We start from the raw sequence: 17,521 nt of genomic DNA, 5'->3' as shown, positions 1-17,521 counted from the left end.
TTCAAAAGTTCATGTCACCCCTTTCTTGCTGTTCAATCTCGCCTTGAACCTGTTGCGCAATAAACTTGGATCTTCTGCAGCTTGCTCCTGTCTCCGGCTGAGCTCATTTTCCTCCGCAGGGACCGGCGGACTTAGTCCGACGAGCTGGGTGGCAGAGCAGCCTTGCACCCAGATTTTACCGTAACAATTGGCTTGATCCACCTGGCTCTTCCTAGGTTCTTATGCTGATATATACAGTGGTACCTTGGGTCAAGTACTTAATTCGTTCCGGAGGTCTGTACTTAACCTGAAACTGTTCTTAACCTGAAGCACCACCTTAGTTAATGGGGCCTCCTGCTGCCGCTGCGCCGTCGCTGCACGATTTCTGTTTTCATCCTGAAGCAAAGTTCTTAACCCGAGGTACTATTTCTGGGTTAGCGGAGTCTGTAACCTGAAGCGTATGTAACCCGAGGTACCACTGTAATAGCGATGAATGTTCTTGGAATAAATGTAGTGTTTTAATGCGACCGTGTCTGCTTTCATGAGACGAATGGAAACTCAGATATTGCATAGAAAGACCAAGGGGTCTGCCTTTGTAGCTTTCCCCTCCAGTGAGCTGCGGGCCTATTCCTAGTTCTGACCATTTTCTAATTACGCGGCGGGCGGGTTCAAGTTGTCCAGGCCGCAGTTGCTAACGTAAACAGGGTGGGCGTGGCCCCCAGGGCCGAACCCGGTAGCACCTCCCTCCATCAGCCTTGCTTGTCCGTTTGCAAAAGTTTCCTCCCGCCTTGCTCCCCCACAGAGCGACTTCGCATCACATGACCCACCCCTAGTGCTGGAACCTTTTTCGCCGCGGGCCTCCCTCTTAATCACGAGACCTCTTGGTCGCTTTACGCATTGCCACCCTGTTCTGATAACCGTCCGCCTCCGCCCTAGAGCAAAGGACACCGGAGACGGCACACAACGTGCTCGGGTCTCAATGTCTTAAGAGAAGGGGTCTTGGTTGAGGCGACAAAAGGATGTGACACCGGGCGGGAGCGGGGGTCGCTTGCGTTGTGGGAGGGGGACTATTTTCTGAAGGAGGGGGCGAAGAAGAGAAAGGCGGCGGAGGGATATCTGGGCGGGGCAAGATGGCGGCGCCCTGTGGGCTTTAGGAGTCCTGAGTGGTAAACAGCTGAGCGTAGGCGAAGGAGGAGCAGCCGCCGGAGCAGAATCGGAAGGGTGAATATCTAGGTTTGGGGTTCGGTAAGAATGAATGGGTGACAGTGGGGAAAGCAGGGGGGAAGGAAGAAGAAACGGGGGTAGCGATGAGAGGAATAAGGGGCAGTGGGGAAGGAGTGGTCCATCAGGCGAGAGGAAGCAGGGAAGAGGATGGAGCACGGGGGCAGGGCTGTCTGTGTGTGCATCGGAGCAGAAGGGAGACGAAGAAACAATAAAGGGGCATCGTGCATTTAAATTGGAGCTTTTTGGTTGAGGGACGCCTTTTTGTCATTGCAACTTTTCAGTTTATCCGTAACAACGCCCCTGAGAGGTAGGTCAGGGAAAAGTGGTGTGTTGATGGGGGGGGGAAGGAAGAAAGAAAGTGGCGATGCGGAGGGAAAGCTAAATATATTGTGCGGGAGGGTCCTGCGGGCAAAGAAATAATAGAGGTAATGCGCCTTTGAATTGAAGCTCTTGCTGCGGAATAGTGTTTGCCTAAAAACAGGGTGGGGAGAAAAATCGAGAAGATGAGGGGAAGATCAGTTCTAAGTATTATTTGGGGTAGGGGCCGAATGAGGAAGGGGCACGGTGGGGCGGTGTAGAGAAGCAGAATCATAAGACAGCTGCTAAATAATAGTTATAGTGCTTGTTTTGTGATCACAGTGCTTCATGTACCCGGTGCTAGTTCTACTGAAAGCAGACCTATTGATATTAATTGACCTAACTTACCCATGCATCTTAGGCATCAGTGGTTCTACTGAGTAGGACTAGCAGTTGATGCAACCAATTGTTTATTGTTTTAAAGCTATGAAGCAAGCCTTTAGACCGAGAAGAAATGGAGAATAAGGTCCAAAAAGGGGGAGGGAAGCAAGGGTAGATGGGCTCTGTTGTTATGTAAGGAAGGGTAAAGGAACGATACTTATTTCAGTTTTATAGCTTTTAGTGTTATTTGTGTGCTATTCCTGTGAGGTGGGCAGGGCTAAGTAGAGGTGGTAGTGGGTAGAGGGGAGGAATGGGGGGGGGGGGGAGGACAAAGACATGGGTGAATTGCCTTTGTGAATATTCCCCAGTCTGTTCTCTTGTGTTTAAGCTTGTTTTTGAAACGTCCTCTCCCTGCCCCTTGAACCAGGAAGTCCCTTCTAAGGGCCCCTTTATCTGAGATACATTTTAACCAGTGTTTGGCAAATCTTGACTAACCTGTTTTTGAAAATGGAAAGTTGGCTAGTGTATATAGCCCCCTTTGGATCCTACTTGTGGGCTTCTCATAGGTATCTGTTTGGCCACTGTCATCCAGCAGGGTTTTTCTTACATTTTTGGGGGGGAAAGAAAATGCACCCTTCTCCTCTGAAAAACATCCTGTTGACTAGCTCTAATTCAGAGGGACCCACAAATAAAGGAACAAAATAGTCTTTTGTTTTTAGCTGGATTATTTCTGTTGCAAGGCTTTCTGTTTTTCAGGCACAGTCAGCTGGCTTGCTTATCCTATTGTTGTGTTTCTCTGGCTTAGATTGAGAGGAAAACCACTCTTCCCAGGCATAGCTGTCAGTAGAGAGTATTCAAGGTGGCTGTATGCACTTAAAAATTCTCTCACATTCATTTCTGTGTGTGTGGCTGGTGATGACTTCTGTAAAATTCTACTGACTAATACCAACTATGGCTAATTCGTCAAATTGGCAGGCATACTTGAAATACCTCAGGCTATCCTGTCTAATGAGCTTGTTACTAATAATACTCTCCATCACTTAAAATAAGATTAATTTTTCAGAGTTTATGAAAGTTATTCCTTACAGGCATTGATTGTCTACAGGCAGGGAGAAATTGTGGACTGCAACTTCCTCCAGCTGTAGCCAGTATGGCCAGTAATCAGGGCTGATAGCAGTTGTACTCCACACTGCCTGGAGGGTGCTATGTTGGTTCTGTGAGTCACTTTGGTCCAGCAGGTTATTCCCTGGTTGGCTTGGATGTGAAAACTGTCTTGAGCTTTCAGTCTATTTACTAGGTTTTTTGGGGGAAGTCATCTTTGAGGTACTTGTCTATAGCAATCCAAAGAAGAATCCACTTCAGCAGAATTTTACAGGAGGCTTTATGATAACTATTGTAATGTGCAGACTAAACTTTGTGTCCTGGTTGACTTGGCTGTGTGTGAAGGGAGATGACACCCTAAAAGTCTGCATTTTAAAAAAGAATGCGCTTCTGGATCAGAGTACCTTAAGGATCGCCATAGCCCTTATATTGCAGCTCAATCACAGGAGTTCTGTTAGTAGCCCACCCCCCACCCGTGTTACAGAGGCAAAGCTGGCCTCAACTAGAAGTCAGACATTTGTGGTTGTTGGGTCCACACTGTAAACACCCTTCCAGCAGAGATTCGGCCAGCTGTCCTTTGCAGTTGCTTAACTTTTATTTTTTTATTTATTTTTTATTGCATTTTTATCCCACCTTACTTCCAAGAGCTCAAGATGGCATATGTATTTCTACACCTCCCTCTAAATTTTATTCTCACAACAATCTTGGGCTGTTAGGCTGATAGTGACTGGCCCAAGGTCACACCCAGTGAGCTCTGTGACTGAGTGGGGATTTGATCCCAAGCCATAGTCCAATAGTCTAACCACTATACCACAGTTCTAGTTACAAGTAGGTAGCCGTGTTGGTCTGCCGTAGTCAAAACAAAATAAAAAAATTCCTTTCAGTAGCACCTTAGAGACCAACTGAGTTTGTTATTGGTATGAGCTTTTGTGTGCAAGTGTGCAGACATTATTTTTTTGAGCCATGATAGAAGAAGCTTTAGATTTAAGTCTTACAGTTAGGTCTGGCTCTTTTGAGAGAGCCTTGATTACCAAACATGGCTAGAAATTACATTTTCATTCCTACAATTGTTCCCTGGTCCTCCCAGAAATCATGGGAGCTCTAGTTTGTCATAGACTTTGAGGGTTAAGAGACACTGTAATCACCTCACAGAGCTACAATTCCCAGAGTTCCCTAGGAAGAAGGATTAATTTTTAAAGCACTCTGGAATTTTTAGCTGTGTGAGCAATATAGGTGTCGCCTAGCAACTCTCGGCACCCTTGCCAAACTACAGCTCCCATGATTCTGCAGAAGAATCCATGATTCTTGCAGGTGGTATCTTAGTGCTTTAAGGATGTGGCACCTGTGTACAACTTACTATTGTAGGGCAGGAGCAGTGGCCCTCTGGAAAGTCTCAAAATCAATCAATCAATCAATCAATCAATCTTTATTACGGTGCAGAGACCCAACAAATCGTTACAAAGCAATGCACAATTCAGGCAGCCTACCTCCAGGTTAAACAAACATTTTGTTCAGACTTAAAGATAGGGATCATTGGTTCTTGCAACCACTGATAAAAACTTTGCCACTGCTAATGTTCTAGCGTTTGTCCGGTCTTCCAATAGGAACCTGACATAGTGAGCCTCTGATTTTCCTGGGAAAGGTACCAGCAAGGGTAATATCAGTTCAGCCCTGGCTTGCTCATATTTTGCACAGCAAAATATGTTTTATAGAATCGATGTCCTGAGCACCTGAGCAAAGTCTGTCCTGGTAGGGGGCTCCTCTCCACCTGCCATCCAACACTGCAGAAGGAAAGATGTTTAGTCTGGCTTTAGTGAATAACCTTCAATAATTTGGTACTGCCAGGTATTTAATGTAAGGTGTTAACTTAAAGACATGCCCATATTGTACTCCTACTGCCAATGGACTACAGATTGCGTTTGATCGAGATCGCAAGTCACTGTGTGTATTATCCCATAATCTTTGATTTAACGTCTTTTGGGCGCCTGCGTAACCCAGGTAATAAAGTTGTGGGGGGTGACAGACCAATAGAGGTGGCTTTTCTAGCCATGGTTTTCTGCCATTTGCTGACAGACTCCTCATTGGTCAGGTGTTGGTACAAACCCTTCCCTAGAGCAAACACTGAGATCCTGAGCCAGTGTTTTAGGGCAGCCCACCATGTTTTAGTTTAAATTGGGCATTCACCAGCTTCTAACAGTAGTATGGAGTTGGGGACACAGTTGGGTACCTGCAGCAGAGATCGTAGAAATTTTGCCTGAAAGTCATCTAGCTTAGGCAGGTCTCCATTAGGCCAGACATTTGCAGTGTACAGGAGTTGGGAAACAGATTTTGCACTGAAAACCCTTAAGGCTGCTGGAACATATTTGCCGTCCTTTGTGGAAAAAAATCTGAGTATGGCTAGCTTTGAGATTTCCGCCTTTTGAAGGGAGGTTTGTCAGTGGTGCTTCCAAGATCCTGTATGATGGAATGTGAGCCCTAGATAACTGAAGTATTTAATCTGTTCAAGTTTTAAAATACAGTTTGTGGTTTTAGTTGGGGCAAATTGTTGAATGTAGGAGTGCTCAACAGCTATTTACTCATCATCCTTTATCTTTATTTTTCCTATCCACTGGTGTTAATGAAAAAAAGTCAGATTTTCTAGCAGTGGAAAGAGAGTCAGCATTACAGTTAAAGAGTTCTGAACTTTTGCATTTTATAGATGTTTAAATTGCAGCCTGTTTTTTTCTGGAATGCTATTAGATGTTCTGCAAGTGTTTGGGATTAAAAAAATAATAATTGCAAATTTGATAGTTCTTCTTTGGTGTTGAGTGCCCTTTACTAACCCATATATATAAAAGCTGTATTTGATGTTGGATGGCAGTTGCCAAATGACTTAAGGATGGTTTTGGGTTTTTGTGCTTGGGTTTGGCTTCTGCTTGCAAAATGGCAGCATTGCCTGTCAGCTGTCACAATCTAAACAAATCTCACATAACTTCCTTTTCTGTTTTCCCTGACGGTTCCAAGACTCTGGGAAATGGCGGTTTGGTTCCGCAGCAACAGCTCTTTTGTCAAAGAATTATTGACGCTGGGTCTGTCCTGAAATTAAAACTCTGTGCAAGATGTTATGTACTATAGCTAGTAGAATATCAAAATAGCAGTGAAAAGGAGGTGATGACACTGGAGATGAAGACAACAGTGGCAGGAGTCCAGTTGACTTGGCACCAGCCAGCATGACTTGGCTTGAGGCATTCAGCCCAGCTCTTAGCATTAAAAGAAAAGCTAAAAACCTGCCCCCCCTTTTGCTGTTTGCTAGAAATTGGTGTGTTTGCGAAAATAGAATCCTGTAGGCTGCGAGGATTTCAATCACATTTTGAAAGACAAAAATGGGAAATGTCCAGAAAGTCTGTTTAAAATGCTTTGTTAGGGGTAGTGGGACAGCTTTACTTTTTGAATCTCAGGACGGGCCTGGGTTCAAATATCAGGCCTCACATACAGATTCCTGTACAGTGGTACCTCGGGTTAAGTACTTAATTCGTTCCGGACGTCCGTTCTTAACCTGAAACTGTTCTTAACCTGAAGCACCACTTTAACTAATGGGGCCTCCTGCTGCCGTCGGGCCGCCGGAGCACGATTTCTGTTCTCATCCTGAAGCAAAGTTCTTAACCTGAAGCACTATTTCTGGGTTAGCGGAGTCTGTAACCTGAAGCATATGTAACCTGAAGTGTATATAACCTGAGGTACCACTGTATTGTTTTAGCCAGCCTGCGATGTATCAAACTCAGTTTGCCTTCTGCAAAATAATAATAATGCCCTTTGTAAAATCAGGATAATCACCCTCGAGCTGACTATATAATCTGCTGGAAGCTAACTGTTAATTGGTGAGAACAGTGTACTCCAGTTATACTGGGAACAACCCCTGTATAAATAAAATAAAACGAGTATTTTTTGAACCCCATTGATTTTGCTGAGAGGGATTTAGGCATATGTTTAACTCATTTAAAGTGTTGAAGGACAGTTAATAATAATAACAAAATTTGCTGCTGGTGTACACCAGAATACTGTAAGTTTATTTCAGATAGTAGTAGTTTTCGTTTTCTGAGCATGCATATACATTGAAAGCATTGGGGGTTGAGGTGTAAAAAAGTCAGTATTTGGCTGAAGGGGAAAAAAGAACCCATTTCAAAAGCAGGGGTTTTATTTATTTCTCTTGCCTCAGTAAGACAGAAGCAGTGAGAGTCAACACAGCCAGTGTGGCATGCACAGAAGCACTTTGTGTGAAGAAGAATGGCTCAGCATGGAAATATCAGCCATCTTCTGGCTGTACTGGATTCCCCACACCTGCCTGTCCTGGAAGGTGTAAAGACTGAGCTTAGAGAAATCCTAAACTCAGGTAAGTATCAGTCATGTCTCCAGTGATGTCCACAGAATTTCCGAAGTTCCTCACATTTTATTCTGAAGCAGCTGGCCCACAACTGCTGCTCAACCTAAGGTGGCCACGGAATACTGCTATTTTAAATTGTTGTCGTAGTAATAATATACCACTCTCTTAGAAAATATCAGGGCAGCATACAGCAGTATAAAAATGTAAGCCATTGCAATCAGTACAGAACAATCATTGAAACAACTGGCTTCTTGAGATTTAAACTGCATAGGCCTGCTGGCATGAAGTCTGCAAGAGACACCTGGAGAGTCAAAAGCGAGGGTGCATGCTGCATCTCTGCTGGAAGAGTGTTCCACAGCATGGGATTGGCTGCACCAAAAGCCGTATTTGTAGTTGAGGCTATGGCACCTCTCTGATGGGGCAGGGGGTGGGGGGGGCACTAACAGTTCTCCATATAATCTCAGTGAAGACTGGGATAGAAATGCTCAGGGAAGTTAAGATAACATGGACCCAAGTTTTTCAGGGCTTTGTATAGCATCACAAGAGCCTTGAGCCTGGCTCAGAATCATAGAGGCAGCCAACAGATGTTTTAGCAGAGGTGTCTCATGTTGCTGGCCACTCAGTCTTCAATTAAATCTTACAGTCCCCACTGAAAAATGTAAACTTGTTAGGTGATAATATTTTAAATTATATAGCAACTATATGGGGTATGGATCAGTGTAGATAAGGGGTAGTCAACCTTTTTATACCTACCGCCCACTAATGCATCTTTCTTGATGGTAAAATTTCCTTACCACCCATCAGTGCTCGATGGAAGGAGGGTTCAGCTTGTGCTGTAGAACCACCTACTGCCCACCTAGAATCCTGAAACGCCCACTAGTGGGCAGTAGGGAGCAGGTTGAAAACCCCTGGTGTAGATAGACTTTCTGTGCCCTTCTGCCAAAAGACTGATGCTTATTCACTGGAAAGATAATACCATGGCCCCCCTCCGTCAATGGATAGAAGTCATGACAATGGTTGCAGCATACAAATGGATTGCTTTTAGACAGATTGTGTATGCATAAATAAATTGATATATTGAATCTCTTTATGAAAAATATAATTTGTTAATAATTTTACATTTGGTGAAATAATTGTATTATTTATACACCCATATATTGTATTGTATTTCAGTTTTAGTCCCCCTTTTCTTTTCTTTCACTTTACTTCCTTACTGAAAACTTTCAATAAAATATTAAAAATAAAATAAATCCTATAATCCCCACAGGATAAATGTTAAATTGCATAGTACTCAGTGGATTTATTCTGTAACCTCCTATATAAGTTTCTTCAAATCATTTCTAACCAATACATCTTTTTTGTGTATGTGAATGCACTGATCTGTAATTGTGTTTTCTTTTGGTGGCCAATAACCACATCAGACCGCGGGCCAGTGCATGTAAATACCCTGGTGGATTCCTACTTGGAAACAAGTTCAGAGCAAGTCTTGCACGCCCTGTGCACTCTTCAAGAGCCGCATGACAAGGTAATGCACACGTATGTTGTCATAAGAAATGTTTCTCCAGAAATTGAGAAAACACTAAATGGAAGAAGGGATGTTTGAAAAGTCTGCCATGTATAAATTGAGCTGAAGAATTGCTGAGCTGCTTTAAAAAGCAACAAGACGGGCCCACTTAGATCAAAAGATGAGTGCGGCTGAATGAAGCCAGTGGCCCATCTAGTCCAGCATCCTGTTCTCTCAGTGGCCAATCAGATGCCCATTATGGAAAGCCTGCAAGCGATACCTGCGTGCAGCAGCTATTTTCTCATTTGTGATTCTCAGCAACTGGTATTTAGGAGATGCAGCCTGTGACAGCAGAGGTGGAACATAGCTACCATGGCTAGTAGCCATTGACAGCTTTATCCTCCATGATTTTGTCTGATCAACTTTTTATTTATTTAATAAATTTTATAAAACTGCTTGATTGTGTGTGTGTGGGGAGATACATCAAAGCAGTTTTTAAAAGCCATTGAAGTTGGTGTCCATCACTGCCAATCACTTCCCATGTGACTGTAGGTGCCTCTGAGCAGCTTCTTCCATGGTCCAGTCTTGAGCATGTATGAATGAAGCAACCTTGTAAATTGAGCCAGTTGTGGGTCTTTAATTGTGGTACTGTTCTTGAACCACAACCACTAGTTAAATGAAACTTCTGTGGGGTGTGTATGTTTTACATTTGCACTTGTTTGTATTATTTTCAGAATGTTTCTGAATGCCAGCCAACCATGTCCCTAAACCGATATTCCCAGCATTCAGTGGCCATTGAGTCAATATTGGACTGTTTTGGAGTTGTTGCCCTTTTTTAACCTCCTTAATGTCTCCCCCAAAGATTGAGTGATTGTTCTGCAAACTTTGAGGTTCCTTCTGAACATGCTAATCTCCTCATGCTTTTCAGTGCCCTCCTTTTTACTATAATCCTGTTGGCATTCATTAGTTGCATTGGTTCTTGGAAGGAGAGATTTTTATATTGCAAGCCACTTTGAGTTTATTTTATAGTTAAAGGTGGGATGTAAACAAATATTTATTTCATTCAGTTTATATACAATATGATGGTAAGAAAGTAGCTTTAAAAAAGAAGAAAGCAAATTAACAGTAAAAACATTCAAATAATAATTGAAATCAGTGATAAGCTAAAAACAGATAAAAACACATATTCTGCTTTCAGAATGTTATGTGATAGCCAGTTTTGCAGATGGAAGTGGTCAAGTGAGCATATTCATGGGGTAAGGTGATCTAACAGGTGAACCAAGGCCCATGTTGTTATTTAGGAGTGCTTTGAGAGGCCTATGAAAGAGAGTGAGAGCAGGTTCAGTTATATATTTCGGCTTCCCTCCAGGTAAATTCTCCATTTGCTTTTATCACAAGTTCTCTCTTTTTTATTTCTCTTAGCACCTTCTGGACAAAATCAATGAATGTATGAACAGGTCAAGTACCCGTCTCTCCGCTCTCTCACTCCTTGGGCATGTGATAAGATGTCAGCCATCTTGGAAACATAAGCTTTCTCAGGCGTCTGTCCTGGTTACGTTGCTTAAGTGTCTTAAGGTACAGATGCTGTGTAGTTGCAATTCTTGTTTATTATATGTTTCTGTGGAATGTGATGACTTACAGTGACCTCTCACAACTTGGTTTCCTCCAGATGTTCAGTGCTAAAACTTGCATCATCCCTGACTATTGGCTGTGCTAGCTGGGGCTGATGGGAGTTTGGAGGGTGCCAGCCTGAGATACAAAAACAAAACCCTTTTGGACAGTGGTCACTGCACACTGTGGCTGCAATGCAAACCTTTGTGAATGGCGTCCAACCTAGAACTATTCATCAGGGCACATTCACATAACACCTTTATCACTTACTGATTTCTCTTCGATCATACTCCTGCCATAGTGCAAGGACAGATAATGAGTCAAAGCCTGTTCCTGTTCATGCAAGTTGGATCAGTTCCCCTCATTCATATCAGAATTTTCTCTTTTCAAGGGATGTAGGCTTTATTTCTGAAATGGATCAATAAAATCAGAGTGGTAAAGTCTCCATTATAAGAGAGAGAATCTCAAAACATGGTGAAAATAAATAACACCTCTTTCTTCACAGCTGGGTTTGAGTTTTTTTTGTTTTCATTGGGCTGTGTCCTACTCAGAGTAGAAAAGTTGAAATTAACAGACCCAGGCTAGTAACCTATTACTGTTTTTAATGGGTCTGCTCTGAGTAGGACTAATATTTGATCCAACTCAGTGTGTTTTTACAACTATTGTCCCAAATAGGGTCTTCGCTGTTGGCTCTCTCCCCCCCCGCCCCAGTGTAGCTTTGGCCAAGCCTCTCAAACATTGTTTCACATTTTAAATTTGCCACTTAACTCATATGCTGTTACTTTTATTGAACCCTGTTTATGTAAAAAGGAGAGTAGGGAAATTAAATAACCCTTTTTTAAAAAGGGAGTTTGTGAGAAATAAAGATTGCTTTAAATATGGTGGAATCATTCAAAGTCTCCTACAAGTAGAAAACTAGGTGTTGTGCAGAGAGACCTAAACCCTTCTACCTGACATGCTGCTTTATATGTAAAATGTTGGGTTTCCTTCATCTGTAGGAGCATAAAAGCATGTGACATTAGTGGTGGCGAAGTACTGCATTTCGGGAAACCATTTACCACGTTGTAAGGACTGTACAAATGCAGTCTCTGCTAAGGAGTGTTGAAAGAGCTATTGATATCCTAACTGAACCCACAGAAACGAAGGCAATGGAACAGAGGGCTTTCCTAATACTTGTGATGCATCTGTCAGGAAATCTTAAACCTCTGGATAACTCTCTCCCCCCTCACACACTCATCCTTTTCAGAGTGACGCGGATGTAGTGGTCCTCATCACAGGTGTGCTAGTGTTAATAACGATGCTGCCAATGATCCCCCACTCTGGGAAGCAGTACCTGCATGACTACTTTGGCATCTTTGGTCGCCTTGCTTCCTGGAACTTGAAGAATCCAGGTGAGATGCTAGAAAAGGTCTGCTGTGAACAAGCTTATCCTTGGGAACGTCTGTAGCTCAGTAGTAGGGCATCAGCTTTGCATGCAGAAGAGCCCCTGCCAGTCAGCATAGATCAGTGTTGTTGAACCTTGGGTCCCCAGATGTGATTGAACTACAACTCTCAGAATTCACAGCCAGCTTAGCATGATGGTCAAGGATGGTGGGAGTTTTAGTCCACCCACATCAAAGTAACCAAAACCGAATAGCTCTCACTGTAGCTAAATAAACCAAAGGCCTGGCTCAGAATAAGGCAGTTCACTAATTCTCCCATCCTTGCCAAAGGTTCTAAATTCAGACTACAATTCTGGCCATGGATACACAACCCCCTGAAATTGTGGCATTGTGTTTTCAGAGTGTTGGATCTGGGAGACCAGGGTTTAAATCCTGACTCTTGCCTTGAAAGCTCATTGGGTAGCATTGTGTCATAGTCATTGTGTCTCAGCCTGACATTGTGCTTTACAAGAAGCAGCCCTTGAAATTGACTGGAAACTTCTATCAGTGCAAAATGCAGCAGCCAGATTACTGGGGCTTCATTTTGATCTTTCATCGTCTGGGTTTTAAATTGACTACTTTGAAGACACACTTGCATTCTGACCTCTGACACCCGAGATGTAAATTTTCAGGACACACCACATTTTTGTGATTGTAGGTTATTTTTAATGTTTGCATTTTAAATTGTTGTAAAGATTGTCATCTAATCTCCATTTTAACAGATTGTCCCAGAGTGAGCCATGGAGTTTAAATCAGACTTGTACACAGTTTTCTAAAAATGAAGCCATATTTTCCTAAGGTGCTGAAATCACAGTCAGTTCTGTTCATAATTACTCTCCCCGCTACCTTTGTGCACCTATGGAATTGTGGCACTTATTATGATAATATTTACAGCACAGCAGTATTTTTAGGGGGAGGGCACATGTCCAGAGACCTCAATAATAGGAGTTATTGTAACCTGTTTCACGTCTTTCCCTCCCTAGGACACACGGCTGAGATCTACCTGGTCCACCTCCATGCCAGTGTGTATGCTCTCTTTCACCGCCTTTATGGAATGTACCCTTGCAATTTTGTCTCCTTTCTGCGCTCCCACTACAGTATGAAAGAAAACTTGGAGACCTTTGAAGAGATAGTCAAGGTAAATCTTTTTCTTTAAAGCACGTCTTGTTTGTGTGTACCTGTAAGTCAGAAAGACCTGACCCAAGCTTCTTTTTCGGAATTGCATGATTGCTGGTATTTATTTATTTTTGTATTGGCCATTCACTGTACCGAAATGAATAACTAGTTGAACCTGCATCTGAGGAAGTGGGCTTCTAAAGAGAAACCGGAAGTCCAGCAATCAATTGGAACTGAAAATTAATACCTGCAATCAGGTGTGTATAGGGAACAGCCATATATTTGTATACAGAAGGTCTTGGGTTCAATCCCCATTGACATCTCCAGATGGAGGTGGGAGAGAATCCCTGCCTGAAACCCTAGAGTTCTGCTGCCAGCCATGGTGGACAGCGCTGAGCTAGATTGATTAATGTTCTTAAAGACAAAGGGACCCCAGGGCGGCTAAGTCCAGTTGAATTTGCCTATGGGGTGCAGTGCTCATCTCCGCTTTCAAGCCGAGGGAGCCGGCGCTTGTCTGCAGACAGCTTCTAAGTCATGCCCAGTATGACTAAATTGCTTCTGGAGCAACAGGACACCATGACAGACGCCAAAGCGCATGGAAATGGCATTTACCTTCCCGCTGCAGTGTACCTATTTATGGACTTGCACTGGTACGCTTTCAAACTGCGAGGTTGGCAGGGGCTGAGACAGAACACTGGGAGTTCACCCCATTGTGCGGACTCGAACTGCCAACCTTAAGATTGGCAAGCCCAAGATCGGCAAGCCACAGTGCCCCCTGCTTGCCCCCCCAAGTCCTCTGTTCATCATGTTTGTTTACGGCTACCCGGAAATAACAGAATTGTGTTGTAACAGTCAGATGGTCATCTAGACCTCTGGTGATAGAAAAAAGAAAGTATTAAACACAACACACAGCAACAGGATTTGCTTCCACAGTAGGCAGTGATGGCTAACTTAGATGACTTGACAAGAGTTTTAGGCATATTCAAAGACAATCAGACTGTAACTGGCTACTGACCTGGTGGATATCTTCAGCCTCCACAGTAAGAGGGAAGTATGCTTCTGAATACAAGCTGCTGGGAATCACCAGTGGGGAGAGATGTGTTGGGCTTGGGTCATGCTTGTATGCTTCTCATCATGGGCATCTGGCTGACCAGTATGAGAACAGTATGCTAGTCTAGATGGGCCTTTGGTGGTCTGATCCAGCAGAGCTCTTTTTATGATATACCAAGATAAAATACCCATTTTCTCTCTCTGTTTCTTCCAGCCAATGATGGCACATGTGCGCATCCACCCTGAGCTAGTGACTGGATCCAAGGATCACGAACTGGACCCTCGGAGGTATGTACATTCCCATCCCTTTTGAAAGAGAGGCTGTGATTGAACATTTCGCTCGTCCCTTCTGAAATAAAAATACTACGTTCATAGCATTCTACAATGAACCCTTTCTAAAACCATCCCTAGGTTAGACCATAGTGACACCCATGTCACCCTAGGGTTGGCTTCCAAAAATCTTTTAAAATGTTTTTGATAAATATTTCCTGTAAATAGAGATTGTATCATAAATTCTGTGACGGGGTGAAAATTGACTGGTGGTGCTTGGACCTAAAACAGGTGGAAGAGGCTAGAAACCCATGATGTTTTGATAGAATGTGCCCGTATCTCCCTGGACCCAGCCGAAGCTTCCTGTGAAGATGACTACTATTCACCTTCCCAGCAGATGAGCTCTTACGTTCAGCATCACTCCTCTGATTTTGTTTCCAATTCTTCTGTTGCTTTGCAGAGAAACTTTGGTAAGGTCCCCCAGCTCTTCAGAATGTCTATAAACAGCAGGCGCCATCCTTGAAGCGCCTGCTAGGAGCAGATGTATTGCTCATTCTAGCAAACCAAGTTTGCTAGTTCTCTCCTCAGAATGCCATTCTCTGGGGCTTCTTTTTTTGCCTTAACCATGGTTTCCTGTGACAAATGCCCTGATGCTAACCAGACCCTGTCATAAACTGGTTTTGCTAACCTTATCTAAACTGGAACCTGGCTAGTGTTTGTGTACATGGTAAGTGAACTCATGTATGAGGCAGCAAGTGGAGGGATGGAAGCAGACACCATGCCTGTGGTTGAATCCTGGTTTTTGCAAACCATGGTTTATTGCAAGCCAGAGTAATGGTTGCAGTGGGCAACCATAGCTTGCTCAAGACTGCTCTGGAATCTGTATTTATGTGTCTCATGTTCTGACCTGCCACTGTCTTCCCTTTGCCCCACTTGAGTTGCTTATACTGCTTTAAAGCAGGGGTCAGCTCTCTTTTGCTGAGCCCCCTTCAGAACTTCATGCTGTGCTGTAAATTTCCATTTCCAGCTGGTTCAAGAAAGCCCACCCCCATGTTCTCCATCCAATGAAAAAAGGCTACTGCCAATCAGAGTATATAGTACGAAATGAGATTGACCAAGAATCTGACTTGGTATAACACAGCTTCCTATATTCCTGGAAAGGGCTGTTGCTCGTTAATAGAACATCTGCTTTGCATGCAGAACGTCCCAGGTTCAATCCCCGACATCTCCAGGTAGGGCTGGCAATGTCCATTTTCTGAAGTCTTTGAGTGCTCCTGGTAGTCTGTGTAGACAATACTGAGCTAGATAAAACAATGAACTGTGTATGCAGTTCAGGGGATGTTTTATCCCATGTTGATGGCCTTTCAGCTGATTTCCTGGTGGCCCGCTGGAATGTGGAGATAACCAGGGCTTTTGACTGTTTTGCTCCGAAGCGCCCTCTCCGATTGCATGGAGCCCGGACAGCCCCATGATTTTCCATGGAGCTGAGGGCAATGAAACAATCGCTGAGACGGCTAGAGCGCTGGTGGCGGATAACTCATTCTGAAGCTGACCAGACACGGGTTAGAGCTCAATGTCGAGCCTACCAAGTGGCGGTAGCGACGGCGAAGAAGACTTTCTTCACCGCCTCTATTGTATTTGCAGAAAACAGCATCAGGAGACTCTTTCAGGTAGTTCGCAATTCAGGTGGTTCGCAATTTAGCGAAACCACCTGCTACATCGGGGCCCAGTACGGGCCACATGATCTCCTGCAATGATTTTGCACGGTGTTTTTGCAGATAAAGTCACTCAGATTCGGGAAGAGGTAGACTCCACCATGGGAGCAGGGCCGGGGTGGGAGAATACTAGAGTCCTGTCTAGTCAAGTTGCGTGGGATCAGTTCCAATCTGTTACCTCCGAGGATGTGGACAGGCTGCTTGGATGAGTGAAACCAACCACCTGTCTCCTTGATCCTTGCCCATTCCTGGCTTATAAAAGCTAGCCGGGAAGGGCTGGGCGATGGGCTTTGCGGGGTGGTGAATTCTTCTCTCTGTGAGAGAGCCTTCCCAGACCTGCTAAAAGAGGTGGTTATCAAACCGCTTCTTAAAAAAACATCTTTAGATGCGGCCAATATGGCCAACTATCGCCTAGTCTCAAATCTTCCATTCTTGGGCAAGGTGATTGAGCGAGTGGTTGCTGAACAACTCCAGGCACTCCTGGAAGAAGCGGACCATTTGGATCCCTTCCAGTCGGGATTCAGGCCTCATCATGGGACTGAAACTGCCTTGGTCGCACTGGTCGATGATCTCTGGCGGGCTAGGGACAAAGGTGAGAGCTGTTTCCTAGTTCTGCTGGATCTCTCAGCAGCTTTTGACATCATTGACCATAACATCCTTCTGGACCATCTAGAGGGCTGGGAGCTGGGGGCACTGTTATACAGTGGTTCCGCTCCTTTCTCCTGGGCTGTGTTCAGAAAGTGGTGGTGGGGGATGAGTGTTCAGACCCTTGGGCTCTCACTTGTGGGGTGCCCCGGGGTTCTGTCCTCTCCCCCATGCTTTTCAACATCTACATGCAGCTGCTGGGAGAGATCATCAGAGGGTTTGGGCTGGGTTTTCATCAGTATGCGGATGATACCCAGCTCTACCTCTCTTTTAAATCAGAACCAATGAAGGCGGTGAAGGTCCTTTGTGAGTGTCTGGAGGCGATTGGAGGATGGATGGCAGCTAACAGATTGAGGTTGAATCCTGACAAGACAGAAGTATTGTTTTTGGGGGACAGGAGGCGGGCAGGTATGGAGGACTCCCTGGTCCTGGATGGGGTAACTCTGCCCCTGAAGGACCAGGTGCACAGCCTGGGAGTTATTCTCGACTCACAACTGTCCATGGAGGCGCAGGTCAATTCTGTGTCCAGGGCAGCTGTTTATCAGCTCGATTTGGTACGCAGGCTGAGACCCTACCTGCCCGCAGACTGTCTGGCCAGAGTGGTGCATGCTCTAGTTATCTCTCGCTTGGACTTCTGCAATGCGCTCTAGGTGGAGCTTCCTTTGGAGGTGACCTGGAAACTACAACTAATCCAGAATGCAGCAGCTAGACTGATGACTGGGAGCGGCTGCCGAGACCATATAACACTGGTCTTGAAAGACCTACACTGGCTCCCAGTACGTTTCCGAGCACAATTCAAAGTGTTGGTGCTGACCTTTAAAGCCCTAAATGGCCTTGGTCCAGTATA

General features: G+C 44.4%; 1 protein-coding gene across 8 annotated transcripts in view; it reads left to right on the top strand.

The window, feature by feature from the left end:
* Positions 1-1,074: 1,074 nt before the first annotated feature.
* The window catches only part of TSC1 (TSC complex subunit 1), a 31,786-nt gene continuing 15,339 nt past the window's right edge, over positions 1,075-17,521 (top strand). For 3 of the 8 annotated variants that reach the window (XM_081846939.1, XM_081846938.1, XM_081846932.1), the window contains exons 1-8: positions 1,075-1,200; positions 7,178-7,351; positions 8,764-8,867; positions 10,269-10,421; positions 11,704-11,848; positions 12,862-13,016; positions 14,259-14,332; positions 14,606-14,784. In XM_081846939.1, the coding sequence (XP_081703065.1) occupies positions 7,246-7,351; positions 8,764-8,867; positions 10,269-10,421; positions 11,704-11,848; positions 12,862-13,016; positions 14,259-14,332; positions 14,606-14,784 (916 nt within the window). In that variant the 5' untranslated portion in view covers positions 1,075-1,200; positions 7,178-7,245. Of the gene's footprint in view, positions 1,225-1,302; positions 1,511-7,177; positions 7,352-8,763; positions 8,868-10,268; positions 10,422-11,703; positions 11,849-12,861; positions 13,017-14,258; positions 14,333-14,605; positions 14,785-17,521 lie in introns of those variants that run through there. The other 5 variants (XM_081846933.1, XM_081846934.1, XM_081846936.1 and 2 more) reach the window with 5 other exon arrangements.

Source organism: Podarcis erhardii (genome assembly GCF_964252035.2).
Source record: "Podarcis erhardii genome assembly, chromosome: Z".
NCBI classification, from domain to species: domain Eukaryota; kingdom Metazoa; phylum Chordata; class Lepidosauria; order Squamata; family Lacertidae; genus Podarcis; species Podarcis erhardii.
The sequence above is the reverse complement of the archived record's forward strand: the minus strand, read 5'-3'. Positions and strand labels throughout refer to the sequence as shown.